The following is a 17,610-nucleotide window of genomic DNA, read 5'->3' as shown; positions in this document are numbered from 1 at the left end:
ACAGTGGGGAGAACAAGTATTTGATACACTGCCGATTTTGCAGGTTTTCCTACTTACAATGCATGTAGAGGTCTGTAATTTTTTATCATAGGTACACTTCAACTGTGAGAGACGGAATCTAAAACAAAAATCCAGAAAATCACATTGTATGATTTTTAAGTAATAATTTGCATTTTATTGCATGACATAAGTTTATGATACATCAGAAAAGCAGAACTTCATATTTGGTACAGAAACCATTGTTTGCAATTACAGAGATCATACGTTTCCTGTAGGTCTTGACCAGGTTTGCACATACTGCAGCAGGGATTTTGGCCCACTCCTCCATACAGACCTTCTCCAGATCCTTCAGGTTTCGGGGCTGTCGCTGGGCAATACGGACTTTCAGCTCCCTTCAAAGATTTTCAATTGGGTTCAGGTCTGGAGACTGGCTAGGCCACTCCAGGACCTTGAGATGCTTCTTACGGAGCCACTCCTTAGTTGCCCTGGCTGTGTGTTTCGGGTTGTTGTCATGCTGGGAGACCCAGCCACAACCCATCTTCAATGCTCTTACTGAGGGAAGGAGGTTGTTGGCCAAGATCTCGCGATACATGGCCCCATCCATCCTCCCCTCAATACGGTGCAGTCGTCCTGTCCTCTTTGCAGAAAAGCATCCCCAAAGAATGATGTTTCCACCTCCATGTTTCACAATTGGGATGGTGTTCTTGGGATTATACTCATCCTTCTTCTTCCTCCAAACACTGCGAGTGGAGTTTAGACCAAAAAGCTCTATTTTTGTCTCATCAGACCACATGGCCTTCTCCCATTCCTCCTCTGGATCATCCAGATGGTCATTAGCAAACTTCAGACGGGCCTGGACATGCGCTGGCTTGAGCAGGGGGACCTAGCGTGCGCTGCAGGATTTTAATCCATGACGGCGTAGTGTGTTACTAATGGTTTTCTTTGAGACTGTGGTCCCAGCTCTCTTCAGGTCATTGACCAGGTCCTGCCGTGTAGTTCTGGGCTGATACCTCACCTTCCTCATGATCATTGATGCCCCACGAGGTGAGATCTTGCATGGAGCCCCAGACCGAGGGTGATTGACTGTCATCTTGAACTTCTTCCATTTTCTAATAATTGCGCCAACAGTTGTTGCCTTCTCACCAGCTGCTTGCCTATTGTCCTGTAGCCCATCCCAGCCTTGTGAAGGTCTACAATTTTATCCCTGATGTCCTTACACAGCTCTCTTGTCTTGGCCATTGTGGAGAGGTTGGAGTCTGTTTGATTGAGTGTGTGGACAGGTGTCTTTTATACAGGTAACGAGTTCAAACTGGTGCAGTTAATACAGGTAATGAGTGGAGAACAGGAGGGCTACTTAAAGGAAAACTAACAGGTCTGTGAGAGCCGGAATTCTTACTGGTTGGTAGGTGATCAAATACTTATGTCATGCAATAAAATGCTAATTAATTACTTAAAAATCATACAATGTGATTTTCTGGATTTTTGTTTTAGATTCCGTCTCTCACAGTTGAAGTGTACCTATGATAAAAATTACAAACCTCTACATGCTTTGTAAGTAGGAAAACCTGCAAAATCGGCAGTGTATCTCGTTCTCCCCACTGTACATGTTTTGGAGAAGAAAAGTGTCGAGGTGAAAGAGATGAGATGGAGACATCACATGACAATTGCAGGAGAAAATTGGCAAGAGCAAAATACATCCTAGAGATGGTATATCCCTAGGCAGATGAGTTGCCTTTCACATGAACTATGATCCGACATAGTTCTGGGATTTCCAAGACAGAGGAGGACATGAAGAGACCAATGGAGTTGTGTTAGACAAACACCAAATAGTGTGTGGATCAAGTGAGTAGCTGGAGATCCTAAAACAGCCGAAGGGCACGTGACCAGGAGTCTCCAGAAAGCCCAGAACAGTGGTGCAACAAGCGAGACCAGAGAACGCCAGGAGGAATAGCAGTAGGGAGAATGAGTTGGGGCAGAAAAAAATAGTTTCCATCCACCAGAGAGCAGAGGTGTTGAGGAACTAGTGCATGGCGATGAGTGCGAAAGAGGATGTAGAGGGATCAAGACCAAACTGCAGAAATACTACTCACCCACAACAGAACATTTATTGCTTTCAAACAAAACGATCAAACCATTTGTTACACCTTCTTATTAGTCTGGTTGTGCTGCAACAGTTTTTTTTACAGCCAAGTACTTTGGTGACAACAAAGCTGCATTTGGCAGTAATAGTTTAAATAATAAGGGTCATTAAATACATTCATTACAATTTCGTGAGGAAATACAGCAGTGTGGTGAGGGGCATTCCAGTTTAAGTACTGCATTTACAGAAATCAGAAAAGGCAAACGGAGAAAACTAATACTGACAGAAATAGACAGAAAACAAAGAATGTCTTTCACACAATAAATATGACTAGTTTGATTACATCTATAAACAAAATCTGATTTAGGCCACCATAAGTAAATGGTTGTCGATCAGAAACACAAATCCGTAGCTATCCTACAAAAACTCCATAATATTGGCAAAGAAATAATAGGTGCATTAATTGCATTTTAAGAAACATTGTATTGCTTCTCTTCTGTGCACATAAATCCAACCTGTTTTAGAAGGCATACAGTAGTTAGTGCGCAGTTTTACGCTTAAGTGTTCAGCTCACTTCATGAACTGTTTCCTTAATTTCTCCAAAATAAAGTAGTACAGACTAAAAATGACGCTTTCAAACATGAAGTAAGATTTTATTTTGTGAAAAAGTATTTATGTGCTTGTTTTTAAAAAGGTTAAAAAAAAAAAAGTGATGAAAATAAACTGAGGCACTTCTATGGTATGATTTGGCTTTGCTAAAATAATTGTGAAGGCTAAGAGACATGGATCAATAGTTAGCCTAATAGATAGCCAACTTAAGATGTTGACATGCTAGGAACCCAAGGCATTATGCCTACTCAATGTAGTGTGCGTATAGTAGAGGTATGTTTGTAATTATGCATCTGAAAAACTGGGTTGGTAGTGCTATAAACAGCATTTGTGACCTGATTTTCAAATGCTAGAGTAATCCCTTTTTCCTTGTTGACAAACAAAATCAATAAAGTTAAAAGCTTCATATGTTGTACAGAAATTCCTCAACAAAAGACGTATCCTTTGAAAATAATCTATAATGTACAAGCTAGTTCAACCCGTTGTTTCAATCAGAACAAAACTGCTACCTCGATGGCATTTAATTTTACACGTGTTCCTTGGTTTTATCTTTTGCCAAAATTGTGAAACTTGAAGACTGACACCATGATTTGTGTTTTCATTTCAGCTTTCAACGACTCCATGATAAATGTAAACCGATTGACTGCAGTGTAGTCCAGTGGGCCAACAGGGATGAGTCTATGAGTAACTTGCAATGACTCATGACGATCACATACATTGGTTTAAATTAATCAAACAAATGTTCAACTCATCAACGAAATCCATCCTACGAAAATACCTTGCCATCAAATGCAACTACTTTATAAGCCTAATGGCTCATAATACATTTTCAGAAGATTATCTGGTAGCTCAGTTGGTAGAGCATGGCGCTTGCAACGCCAGAATAGTGGGTTCGATTACCGGGACCACCCGTACGTAAAATGTATGCACCCATGACTAAGTCACTTTGGATAAGAGTGGCATATATTATGAAATAGAGAAGAAAGGTTTTCAGAGTTAGAGATCAACTTAAATCATGCTGATGATGCATGTTGTAATTGACTCGAAACCAGAAAGATGGTTCACATGCTGTTAAGAGTCAGTGGTGTTGGTTTGTGCTTCTTTTTTCTTGCGCTCATCATCATCCCCTAGGAATAGCAGGGGGAACATTCCCAGAATGCATCCGATTGTGACTCCAATGCCTTTTCCCTGCACACAACAGGAGAATAATAAATGTCTATTAGTTTTTCATAAATCTTTGAACAAGGATAGCTAGTAATCCAGGTATCCTCTAAATATCTCAACTTGATAGGGCCAGTTTCTCATAACCAGATTAAGATTTTTAGTCCAGGAGTAGGCCAGCCTATAAAGATAATAATTTCTAAATCACTCACCATGTGGGAGCTAACCCTGGTCTGCCACATGTCCGCCTGCTTGGGGGTCAAGTCAGGAACCTGCATCCCTAGCCTGGAAGCTAGAACTTCTACGTATCCTGCAAGACTACCCACAGAAGCACACTATAAGAAACCCAGCCATGGTAGTCATGTACATTTTTTTTAATTACCATTCCATTTCAAGGTCAAATTTGAATTTTCACAGAAAAGAAATTCACACACTCATTTCATAATCATACCTGTCTACCCAGTAACTTGTGATGCCCCACCCCTGAAGTACTTGCACGGCTTTGATAGTTCTATCACAGACTAAATATTAGACATAATGGAGGAGTGATTGGTCCTCTTACCCAAGTCCTGCCAGGTCTGAAACCAGGTTCCCAAGAGCTGCAGCTGTAACAGAAGAGGAATAAGAGGGATTTACGCAGTCTTTCAACCAAACGTTTCTCAAAATTAGTTCAATCATTTTCAATACAATATAACTGCTCCTTGCTGAGCTGCTGTTGTGCCATGATGATTTTTTTCCCCAGAAGTTCAGCCACTGTCTCTACAGTTTGCAATCAGATCAGTGTACTGAATTTTATTATCACTCCATTTCATTAGCATCAGTGAGCTCTCGACAGTCAGCCACAATATGGAACTGTTTCGATCTGGCTGTTATAAACCCTGACAGCATCATGAAAATGCTGCTTGTGCAACACACTGGGATAAGGAGCAACCATAAATTGCACTGTGGTGAGGATGTGTAGTGGCACTATTTAATAGCACTTGGTAAATTATGGATGAGACAAGCCAATATAAGCACAGCGCATTCAAGTAGATCGATGTGTAATAATATGAGCCAGCATTAGACAGCACTGACTCTGAGAATTGGATTTGGCAAGCATCTATATGTTCTTGTACTCACTGATTAAACCATTATTTCTTGGATTGTGCTGATAATGCAAAAGTGAACCCCAAGGTGCTAGAGTGGTCCAGGAATTCTGTTCCACACACTAGTGTTGCATCCCAAAATTGTTTTTTGTTTTGGTGTACCAAAAAGTATTTTGAGGGAGCATAAGCGGTATGTGAGTATCTCAGTCTAACGAATCAGAAGCCTTGCAACAGCAGTTGTTTGGGACTGATAAGATGTGCTCAGTGGCCAATCAATTAAATACAGATTCATTTGCAATACTCATTCTTACATGAGGGAAACATATTAGTCTACTCTAAACAAAAGTATATAGCCTAAACAAAAGCCTCCCACAATTCTCGGGAGATTCTTTAGCCCAATTTTAATAGCTGCCGTAGAAAAAGCAGACCTCAAACAAAAGTATTTGTCAGTTGAAGAACTCCATTCCGGGACAGTATCCTACATGCTTCCAAAAACGTTGCCTACAAAATCCATCAGGCCCCATAGTGGAGGGTAAAATGAATGCAATCTACTGTCACAGGATGTGAAATATACTAGACTGGGTATACCATCATCACCTTCAAAATCAGATGGTAACCCAATATGTACTTTTGGTTTCACTCTTAAATAAGGGCAGCAGTATCTTTTGATGTGGTATCCATAGCAACAGTTAATGTACCCCATTGGCAAGAGGCTGTCTAGACTGTTTATTTGTGCTCTTTTGGTTATACTGCAAGATTATTGACCCCTGTAAGGCTATGTTGAAGTATTCTGAGTTGACCAATGTCCATTGAGGGAGCTGCTGCTAAATTTGAATGTTTCAGATCACATTCAACCTTACCTGCCATGGTCGATATTCCAAAGGTGACCCCTATAGACAACTCAATATGGGTTCCCTAAAAGTCAAAAGCAGAAATATTACATTCACAATTGTTTCTTGGTGTTAGATATTCATGTTGACTTCCAAAAACAAAACAAAAATCGCAATGCTCCCATTCATCCTCCTATAGAGTATCTACAATGTGAAATACAAAATACATTTCAAATGCCAATTTAAAACTAAACAATATACGTAAATTCAACCACCTAAAAAAAAGTAATACCACTTACTGCTGCAATCATGATGGCATTGTCCAGGAAGCCAAAACCAATGAAGGGGATTGCATTGTGTAGGAGCACTGCAAGCAAAATTGTAAAGACTATTAAAAATATAAATATTCTTATAGTTTGCTGCTAAGATCAATATGTCTTGGGAGTTGTCTCCATCATGTGAATAGGAATGTTCCTGTTGAGTGATGCGAGTGACTGACACTTACCCTGTCACTAAGTGACTCCCGCATGCTTGTTTGTGCCTGCGTGTACTGTATGTTTATGGGGGCGATGAACTACTGACAGCTTGGCAAAAACTAGCACAGTAGCACTGTTCGAAAGCTGACACTGTCATTTTCAATGGCTGACTCGAACATTTCCCTTCATTATATACAGTGGGGGAAAAAAGTATTTAGTCAGCCACCAATTGTGCAAGTTCTCCCACTTAAAAAGATGAGAGAGGCCTGTAATTTTCATCATAGGTAATCGTCAACTATGACAGACAAAATTAGATTTTTTTTCCCAGAAAATCACATTGTAGGATTTTTAATGAATTTATTTGCAAATTATGGTGGAAAATAAGTATTTGGTCAATAACAAAAGTTTCTCAATACTTTGTTATATACCCTTTGTTGGCAATGACACAGGTCAAACGTTTTCTGTAAGTCTTCACAAGGTTTTCACACACTGTTGCTGTTATTTTATGTAGATCTCCTCTAGAACAGTGATGTTTTGGGGCTGTCGCTAGGCAACACGGACTTTCAACTCCCTCCAAAGATTTTCTATGGGGTTGAGATCTGGAGACTGGCTAGGCCACTCCAGGACCTTGAAATGCTTCTTACGAAGCCACTCCTTCGTTGCCCGGGCGGTGTGTTTGGGATCATTGTCATTCTGAAAGACCCAGCCACGTTTCATCTTCAATGCCCTTGCTGATGGAAGGAGGTTTTCACTCAAAATCTCACGATACATGGCCCCATTCATTCTTTCCTTTACACGGATCAGTCGTCCTGGTCCCTTTGCAGAAAAACAGCCCCAAAGCATGATGTTTCCACCCCCATGCTTCACAGTAGGTATGGTGTTCTTTGGATGAAACTCAGCATTCTTTGTCCTCCAAACACGACGAGTTTAGTTTTTACCAAAAAGTTATATTTTGGTTTCATCTGACCATATGACATTCTCCCAATCCTCTTCTGGATCATCCAAATGCACTCTAGCAAACTTCAGACGGGCCTGGACATGTACTGGCTTAAGCAGGGGGACACGTCTGGCACTGCAGGATCTGAGTCCCTGGCGGCGTAGTGTGTTACTGATGGTAGGCTTTGTTACTTTGGTCCCAGCTCTCTGCAGGTCATTCACTAGGTCCCCCCGTGTGGTTCTGGGATTTTTGCTCACCGTTCTTGTGATCATTTTGACCCCACGGGGTGAGATCTTGCGTGGAGCCCCAGATCGAGGGAGATTATCAGTGGTCTTGTATGTCTTCCATTTCCTAATAATTGCTCCCACAGTTGATTTCTTCAAACCAAGCTGCTTACCTATTGCAGATTCAGTCTTCCCAGCCTGGTGCAGGTCTACAATTTTGTTTCTGGTGTCCTTTGACAGCTCTTTGGTCTTGGCCATAGTGGAGTTTGGAGTGTGACTGTTTGAGGTTGTGGACAGGTGTCTTTTATACTGATAACAAGTTCAAACAGGTGCCATTAATACAGGTAATGAGTGGAGGACAGAGGAGCCTCTTAAAGAAGAAGTTACAGGTCTGTGAGAGCCAGAAATCTTGCTTGTTTGTAGGTGACCAAATACTTATTTTCCACCATAATTTGCAAATAAATTCATTAAAAATCCTACAATGTGATTTTCTGGAGAAAAAAATTCTCAATTTGTCTGTCATAGTTGACGTGTACCTATGATGAAAATTACAGGCCTCTCTCATCTTTTTAAGTGGGAGAACTTGCACAATTGGAGGCTGACTAAATACTTTTTTCCCCCCACTGTATACACACATCATTTATACTGTATATTGTTGGTTATTTTGAGATAAATAGCACTTGGGTAGAGCGAATGGGAAACAAAGCTGATAAGACAATTAGTTTAGATACACCTTGGAAAAGAGTCTATAATGTGACTACGGAAGGGTAGACCTCTTTGATCCCACTGTGAAAACTTCTGAGCTATAAATATCTGTATGGTACAAAAACATTTAATTCATAATTTGAGTGACAGCTTTTATCTTACCATATCTGATCTGAGCTTGAGTAAGTGGTGAAGTCTCTTGAGTCTCTGAAAGACAAGAACATCAAAAACATAAACATTTATATTTGCAAAATTATGTGCACTGGGGGAGATCTTTCAGATCCTAATCTGCCCTCATTTTTTCTCTCCCAAAAAGCTTGGCACAGAGGTGTTTCTGCAAACTTTCCAGCACAAATAAACATATTATTCACTGTATAGGCCTAACATTGATTGAACTACTCAGCTCTATCCAAGAGGATAATTATAGTGCTGTTCTGCACGCACAAGCTTGTTTGCAAACAAACGTTTGCTCTTGGTCAAACGTTAAGCCAACTCAGAAGTTCAAAGGTATTAAAAGTTCCTCCATAGAAGCCGCTCCTCCGTAGGTATAAATCTGTTGGCCTAATTCAGATAATGCATGTCATAACAAGATGCCCAGCGCTTCAAGCCAAGCTTCCTCCACCCTCTCTCGCTCTCTCCCCACCTGCAACATTTCAGTCGCATCTCTCGCCCTACACTGGTCTGCGTTTTTGGGGGTCCAGAGTGGAAAGGTGATTTTTATTTCCACGTCTCATGAGAGAATGAGTTTGCAATTCCAGTTTTAGATGCTTTTGGTCACTAGAGCAGGTTGCACTCTGGGACGGTGGCCAGGTGCATCCTGGGTGATTTATGGGAGACAAATGCATTTAGACCCAATTGGGTCCTTCATTAAGAGTTCAGTTTTAAAAACAAAAACACACAAACCCCAGCACAGCGCTAAGAAGATTCACAACTCTAATGTGACCATGGTTTGAATAGGTCAAAGATGCTCTCTTGAGACAGAGGGGTTGGGGCGCTATTTCTGGAGGGGTAACCCAAGACTGGGGTGAGTTGACCCCCAACTGACGCAGTTACTTAAATGGGAATGGAAATACAATTGACTAATGTCATGAAATAGCCTACTTATTAATCAAAAGCAGCAGGCCAAACTGCTCATGAGTGCACATCAGCTCATAAAAGAGAACAGGCTTTCAGTGTGGACTATAGAAGCCACAAACTTACAGTTGAAGTCAGAAGTTTACATACACTTAGGTTGGAGTCATTAAAACTCGTTTTTCAACCATCCCACAAATTTCTTGTTAACAAACTATAGTTTTGGCAAGTCGGTTAGGACATCTACTTTGTGCATGACAAGTAATTTTTCCAACAATTGTTTACAGACAGATTATTTCACTTATAAATCACTGCGTCACAACTCCAGTGGGTCAGAAGTTTACATACACTAAGTTGACTGTGCCTTTAAACAGCTTGGAAAATTCCAGAAAATGATGTCATGGCTTTAGAAGCTTCTGGTAGGCTAATTGACATCATTTGAGTCAATTGGAGGTTTACCTGTGGATGTATTTCAAGGCCTACCTTCAAACTCAGTGCCTCTTTGCTTGACATCATGGGAAAATCTAAAGAAATCATTGTAGACCTCCACAAGTCTGGTTCATCCTTGGGAGCAATTTCCAAATGCCTGAAGGTACCACGTTCATCTGTACAAACAATAGTACGCAAGTATAAACACCATTGGACCACGCAGCCATCATACTGCTCAGGAGGGAAACGCGTTCTGTCTCCTAGAGATTAACGTACTTTGGTGCGAAAAATGCAAATCAATCCCAGAACAGCAGCAAAGGACCTTGTGAAGATGCTGGAGGAAACAGTTACAAAAGTATCTATATCCACAGTAAAACAAGTCCTATATCGACATAACCTGAAAGGCCGCTCAGCAAGGAAGAAGCCACTGCTCCAAAACCGCCATAAAAAAGCCAGACTATGGTTTGCAACTGCACTTCGGGACAAAGATCGTTCTTTTTGGAGAAATGTCCTCTGGTCTGATGAAACAAAAATAGAACTGTTTGGCCATAATGACCATTGTTATGTTTGGAAGAAAAAGGGGGCGGCTTGCAAGCTGAAGAACACCACCCCAACCGTGAAGCACAGGGGTGGCAGCATCATGATGTGGGGGTGCTTTGCTGCAGGAGGGACTGGTGCACTTTACAAAATAGATGGCATCATGAGGAAGGAAAATTATGTGGATATATTGAAGCAACATCTCAAGACATCAGTCAGGAAGTTCAAGCTTGGTCGCAAATGAGTCTTCCAAATGGACAATGACCCCAAGCATACTTCCAAAGTTGTGGCAAAATGGCTTAAGGACAACAAAGTCAAGGTATTGGAGTGGCCATCACAAAGCCCTGACCACAATCCTATAGAACATTTGTGGGCAGAACTGAAAAAGCGTGTGTGAGCAAGGAGGCCTACAAACCTGACTCAGTTACACCAGCTCTGTCAGGAGGAATGGGCCAAAATTCACCCAACTTATTGTGGGAAGCTTGTGGAAGGCTACCCGACAAATTTACCCAAGTTAAATAATTTAAAGGCATTGCTACCAAATACTAATTGAGTGTATGTAAACTTCTGACCAATTGGGAATGTGATGAAATAAATAAAAGCTTAAATATATTATTCTCCCTACTATTATTCTGACATTTCACATTCTTAAAATAAAGTGGTGATCCTAACTGACCTAAGACAGGGAATATTTACTAGGATTAAATGTCAGGAATTGTGTAAAACTGAGTTTAAATATATTTGGCTAAGGTGTATGTAAACTTCCGACTTCAGCTGTATGTTGTGACTGAAAGACAAGTGCTTGAAGGAGAGTGAAAATGGGACATGAATGTCCAGAGCCTCTTACCTTTGTCGCTCTAAAACCCATAATAAACATGTTGGTAGTGACTGAACAAACAACACCATGTGGCACAACAAAGGCTTATGGTGTGATTGAATTTCTGTTGACTCATGGGGGAAAAAAAGACTGGGTGGATGGGAAAATATCCCAAAACTTCTATGACACAAAACTTGATATCTGTTCAATGAGAAATAGCATAAGGCTACATATGTTATCTGCCACTCCAATGTCCTCCACTTCAATCATTTCAGAGGAATCAGTGAGACCTAGACAACATAATTGTTTTGCTATATCAACACTGCATGCTAAATTAACTTTCTGAACAACAACTGGCACAGCAGGCAGCAGCGCCTTTCCCACAGAGCTTAGCTGGAGCGGTACATCTGCAACTGCCTAATTACAGAGCTGTCTATTCATCTTGTCTGTGGCAATCGTCACCATCTGCCCGCTGCAACAGTTCTGAGGAACTGGCACGTCTCCAGCAACCAACACATCCGATAACAGAGTAGATGTACCTGCTGCTAGGAACCAAATTGGAGAAGAGTTGTGTTTGTGTTTATTCTCTTTGACGGCCAATTTATTCTCCATAAAAGTAGTGAAAGTAAATATAGCCCTAATTAAATTGGAGAGGAAAAAGGAAATATGTGCCTAACTGTTTTGTTTGCCAGTGAAAAAGTTAGGACAATGCACTCAGATGCCAGAGATTGTAAAATGACTACTACTGAAAATGGTCTATAACCCAGAGAACATTGCTCAAACAACCGGAGGACTGTAGCAATATAAAAAGCAATAAATGGCAACCAATGGGCTTGTCTGCAGCTTCTAGCTGCACTTTTTGAATTTGAGTCCAATTTCAGTCAAATAGTTTTTGCAGATTTCTGGCTTTTTTTAACCCTCTTCTTTTGAATTGCTTCTGAGGGAGAGAAACTGCATTTTTCAACACACCTCTGACCACTCCAACTTGTAAACCAACTTATTATTGGTATATTGGCATAAGATGCTGAGATATGGTCTTGCCATTACAGATATGGTGCTAGGTGCACAGTCAATCATCCCTTGGTCTGTTCATTATGATGCCTGGCACATAGTTTTATTCTTGTTTGGATTACAGGGTTATGATTTCAAAAGAGCCCATTACTACAACGCCATACTGCCTTGATATTCAGTGCAATTTCTGTGTTAAAAGCGGTTTAGGCTGATGTTGTAATCACAAGGCTTACAAACTAGTGACACAACAAGATGATCAAAAAATATTAAAAAGTTATCTGAATCTCTAAGCTGACTCTCCTGGGGATTTCATGTTGAACATAGAGACGGAGTGACGTAGTGACATGGAACAAGGCAGCAGTATCCAACATTCACATCATGACATTTGACTACAGTGCATTCGAAAAGTATTCAGACCCCTTCATTTTTCCCACTTTGTTACTTTACAGCCTTATTGTAAAATGGATTAAATAAAAAAAATCCTCATCTACACACAATACCCCATAATGACAATGCGAAAACAGGTTTAGACATGTTTGCAAATGTATTAAAAATAAAACACAGAAATACCTTATTTACATAAGTATTCAGCCCCTTTGCTACGAGACACGAAATTGAGCTTAGGTGCATTCTGTTTCCATTGATCATCCTTGAGATGTTTCTACAACTTGATTGGTGTCCACCTATGGTAAATTCAAATGATTGGACATGATTTGGAAAGGCACACACTGGTCTATATAAGGTCCCACAGTTGACAGTGCATGTCAGAGCAAAAACCAAGCCATGAGGTCGAAGGAATTGTCCGTAGAGCTCCGAGACAGGATTGTGTCAAGGCACAGATCTAGGGAGGTTACCAAAAAATGTCTGCAGCATTGAAGGTCCCCAAGAACAGTGGCCTCCATCATTCTTAAATGGAAGAAGTTTGGAACCACCAAGACTCTTCCTAGAGTTGGCCGCCCGGCCAAACTGAGCAATCGGGGGAGAAGGGCCTTGGTATGGGAGAACCTTCCAGAAGGACAACCATCTCTGCAGCACCCCACCAATCAGGCCTTTATGGTAGAGTGGCCAGACAGAAGCCACTCCTCAGTAAAAGGCACATGACAGCCCGCTTGGAGTTTGCCAAAAGACACCTAAAGACTCTCAGACCATGAGAAACAAGATTCTCTGGTCTGATGAAACTTAGATTGAACACTTTGGCCTGAATGCCAAGCGTCACATCTGGAGGAAACCTGGCACCATCCCTACGGTGAAGCATGCTGGTGGCAGCATCATGCTGTGGGGATGTTTTTCAGCGGCAGGGACTGGGAGACTAGTCAGGATCGAGGGAAAGATTAACAGAGCAAGTACAGAGAGATCCTTGATGAAAACCTGCTCCAGAGTACTCAGGACCTCAGACTGGGGCAAAGGTTCACATTCCAACAGGACAATGACCTTAAGCACACAGCAAAGACAATGCAGGAGTGGCATACCCAGAAGACGAGGCTGTAATGGCTGCCAAAGGTGTTTCAACAAAGTACTGAGTAAAAGGGTCTGAATACTTATGTAAATGTGATATTTCAGTTTCTTATTTTTTTATAAATTTGCAAAAATTTATAAAAACCTGTTTTTGCTTTGTCATTATGGGGTATTGTGTGTAGATTGATGAGGGGTGAAAAACAATGTAATACATTTTAGAATAAGGCTGTAACGTAACAAAATGTGGAAAAAGTCAAGGGGTCTGAATACTTTCCGAATGCACTGTATATCACCAGTAGTACATTTACCATTAATTCCTATCATTTCTAATCTACAATGTTTGTTACTTTGGTTACGGTCATTTCTTTTAATGCATTCAATATTATTATTCCAGTCTTCCGGTTCTCATTGTCAGAGTGGACACATTTTTTGAAGAGTGCACAACCTATGCTACACTTGTGAGAAACAAGTTTTGGTTTATTTAATTCCATTTACGAGTTCTGCCAATTTAGTCATTGTCTTTTGTTTGGAGCCCTCCTGTCAATGTTGAGTATGGACGCGCACGCATAGAAGTAGGCCTACAGGCTACCTGGCCTGCGCGCAAATGTAGGCATATAAATGTGCCCATTTGGGGATCTGATAGTATTTCTGATTGGCCTAACGCACCACCACTAATGACCTGTGGAGCTTCTCAAAGTAATGTTTTCTTCACCTCAAACAGCAAGCAAATGAAGTCTGTTTTTACATCCATTGAGAATTTCAATAGTTCCTCAACGTATTAGAAAAATCTATCCAGCGCTCTCCCTTTCGTTAACCACTCAGCGTGAAAAGGAAAAATGTCATGCTCTGATCCGTGGAAACGTCATAAAATTGGCTTCTTATCAATGCTTGACTTGGACTGAAATAGGTTACGGTACTCATTTTGGGTGCTGGTACAGTTTATATTTAGGAGGTGCAGGAGCTCCACAATACTTTTGAGCTAACATTCTATAAGAGGAACAGGAGCTCAAGCAGTAGAACATTTGAGGTGCCGGTACTCAGCTCCGATGTGCTCTTGCCCAAGTCATGCACTGCTTCTTATCCCTTGCGCTAATAGCCTACAGCTGTGCCTGTCCAGAGCACACTTGCGCAGGAAACTCTGAGGGCCCAGAATATTTTATACAATGTTGCAAGTTTTGGGCCAGAACCCAAGTTATAGTTGATACAATGTTTCAAGTTTGTTGCAGACAGGCCACGTGTAGGTAGCCAATGTGATTTATAGGATATTTATTTTTGTCCGGATATTTTCTACATGCAGGCTCCAATGTTATTTGTTGGCTTTATGTAGGCGATTTTTACATAGTTGGCAATGGCAATAGAAGTTACTTTTTAGGTTTGTATCATTTTCATTTAGATATAATTTTTATTAACCACATGGCACTGATTGTGATATGAAGACATTATTATAAATTAAATGAAACTGTTTCACAAAAATGCGCATATGAAAACCATAACTGGTACGCAGATCAGTAGAAATGGTCAGATAAATTGCCATTCCACATGAGAAAGTTTGCAGACTCCTCGTGTAGCCCATTAACAGTATCTTCAGGAGAGTAATGGCAGAATCTGCGAAAGCCAGCAAGAGCGGGAGGAGAATATTTGGGTTCAGGTTCAGGTTATTTTCTTCTGCTTATCTAGATCTCTGGCGCCCTCGAGGCATCAAACCGTAAGCTTAAAGCATCAGACAAGCTCAATGCATATAGTTGATTTTATTAAAACACATAGGGTGTGTCTATATATGGAAAAATACATTATAGAGCAATCGATTGGTCGAAAGAACAGACGACTTTCGGTCAACCAAGATTTTTTTGTCGGTGACAGCCCTAGCATTGAAGTAGTCAAAAGTTTGGTATATGGTCCCAAATTCTTAGCACGCAATGATTACTCCAAGCTTGTGACTCTACAAACTTGTTGGATATATTTGCTGTTTGTTTTGGTTGTGACACTGTGGAGCCGGCCGCGAGATATGGCTTGGAAAACGTACCTCCATCCAGGGATGAGAAATGCGTTGTATTCCGAATTGTCCCAATATCCCAAAATGTTACACAGAGTAGTACCCTCAATCTTCTCTGTGTAACAGTTGGGATAATGGGACAATTCGGAGTACCACGCCTTTCTCATCGTTTTCCGAGCCGTATCTGGCGCAGGCTCCGCGGTGTCTTAATCTAAATCAGGAATCCTGTCCAACCCCAGTGCAGCTGTAAGCAAGAGGTCGGAATCTATTCTGGCTATAGAAATGGGAGAGGAGGCAGGTTACAGGCAATGCCTTGGAAAGAGGTATGAATCATAACAGAGGCCTCCTCCCTGGTGTCTCCTAACCCCACCCAAACAAATGCCATATGAACATGTTGCTTTCTACTTATCTGAAAAGACGCAACACACACCCACCATGACATTTTATTTTAGCACGCTTAAAAGATTAACGTTTCAGACTTCAATGGCCTTCTTTTAGCATTGCTTAAATAAAACAAATGTTTAATGGTTGGCAAGCACTGCACCTATTGATTGCATTTTTTGGTTGCACCTCTACTAACTGGTTGGGCACCCTCCACTTCTTTATACTAATCTCTGAAAGATATGGCCTTATATCTCTGAAACAACAATATCCATCCTTGTGCAGTGGTAATTAGTGACCCTTTATCTTACCTTGTGCTATAGCTATGGACTCAAAGCTCTGCAGTTCTTTGAGTAAACATGTTCTTTCTTTGGGGTGAAGGCTGTAGATGAATTCTTTTGCTCTTTTTGGAGAGTTCAGGTGCTCCAGCGGCTCGTTGCGTCCGAGCGTTCCCATCCAGCAGCTTTGCACGTGGGACACCTTCAAAACCTTTCTGGCAGTGACACTTTCCAGCACTGCTCTTGATGAGACTGTGTGTCCTAGAGCTCTCTGAAGACAAAGCTTAAACATTGTGGCAAAAGGGGGCAAATGTGTTGTTTGTACAAATAATTGTTTGGGGTGTATCACAAACACCTTCAAATAAGATGGCTAGGTTCTACTCCAGTTTAACACTCAACAGCACTGCCAACCAGCCAATTCGGAAAACTAGCTAGCTTACTGTACCAAGGTGTTTGCTGTAGTAACGAAAGTAGCCAACATTGCAAGCGTTATCGTAATCATTTGAGAGCTGTCAAACTAGCCAAACCACACTAGCAAGTAAAGTTAAACTCCTGTAGCATTTCTGCAATAATATATTACTAAATGTGTCTGGCAAGACAGAGCAGTTCACGAAAGTTAAACACAATAGCTAGCTAGCCAACTTTAGCTAATTGTACAAAACCGCATGAGACCAAAGACTCTGACAGAGCAGTTCACGAAAGTTAAACACAATAGCTAGCTAGCCAACTTTAGCTAATTGTACAAAACCGCATGAGACCAAAGACTCTGACATGCCTTGTGGCGTTTGCGGGTCCACTCTTTTTGGCTTGAGAAATAAGCAATTTCACTGCAAACGTCCGTGCAATTCCTCAGAAAGTCTTGATATGGCCCAAAAAACCGAGCTCAATGTCATGAGCCGAGTCGTGGTCTGGAAGCCTTCCTCGATTACCTCGATTTGCGACCCATGTAGTTTTTTCCTCCTAAATACCATATGGCTTCTCTTCTCGTGCTCTTCCTCGATCTTCATTTACTATATTGAGTTGACATTTTCAAATCATAGATGTATTCATCTAGCTAGATTAATTATTCTTGCTACCACGTCTCCATAGATATATGTTGCTCTAAGTTTGATCATGACTGAGCTCAGCCCGGAGTAGTAGTAAACCAAATGTCCCTTCTTCTTCGATGAGGTTTAACGGCGGTTAGCATCCAATTTGTTGCATTACCGCCACCTACTAGACTGGAGTACAACTCCCTTATATTTTGCTTGAAAAATAAGGAAATACCCTACCATCTAACACTACACTCACAAATTAAAAAATATTATTAATAATTAACACCACCCTACTTTACACTATTTAAATATATTCATTCCTACCTCATGCCCTCAACCTGAAATGATGGGACATCACCACTTAACACTCTTCTGATGTCAAGTCTCGCACACCCAAATACCTCTCTGCAGCTGCCACCACAACCTCAATTTTCTTCGACTTACGTTCCATCCCTGCAGTACAATTAATAACCATTGCTATAAATGCTAAAAATCCA

At 41.0% G+C, this 17,610-nt stretch overlaps 1 protein-coding gene across 1 annotated transcript; it reads right to left on the bottom strand.

The window, feature by feature from the left end:
• Positions 1–2,080: 2,080 nt before the first annotated feature.
• On the bottom strand, positions 2,081–17,243 carry LOC121572003 (transmembrane protein 65). Its single transcript, XM_041883846.2, has 8 exons — positions 17,009–17,243; positions 16,113–16,350; positions 8,270–8,314; positions 6,065–6,132; positions 5,796–5,850; positions 4,413–4,455; positions 4,063–4,168; positions 2,081–3,877 (listed from the first exon to the last, which is right to left on the bottom strand). The coding sequence occupies exons 1-8, from the start codon at positions 17,084–17,086 to the stop codon at positions 3,761–3,763; spliced, it is 750 nt and encodes a 249-aa protein (XP_041739780.1). The 5' UTR covers positions 17,087–17,243; the 3' UTR covers positions 2,081–3,760.
• Between the last annotated feature and the right edge of the window lie 367 nt (positions 17,244–17,610).

Source organism: Coregonus clupeaformis, chromosome 8, assembly GCF_020615455.1.
Source record: "Coregonus clupeaformis isolate EN_2021a chromosome 8, ASM2061545v1, whole genome shotgun sequence".
Taxonomy (NCBI): Eukaryota; Metazoa; Chordata; class Actinopteri; order Salmoniformes; family Salmonidae; genus Coregonus; species Coregonus clupeaformis.
The sequence above is the reverse complement of the archived record's forward strand: the minus strand, read 5'-3'. Positions and strand labels throughout refer to the sequence as shown.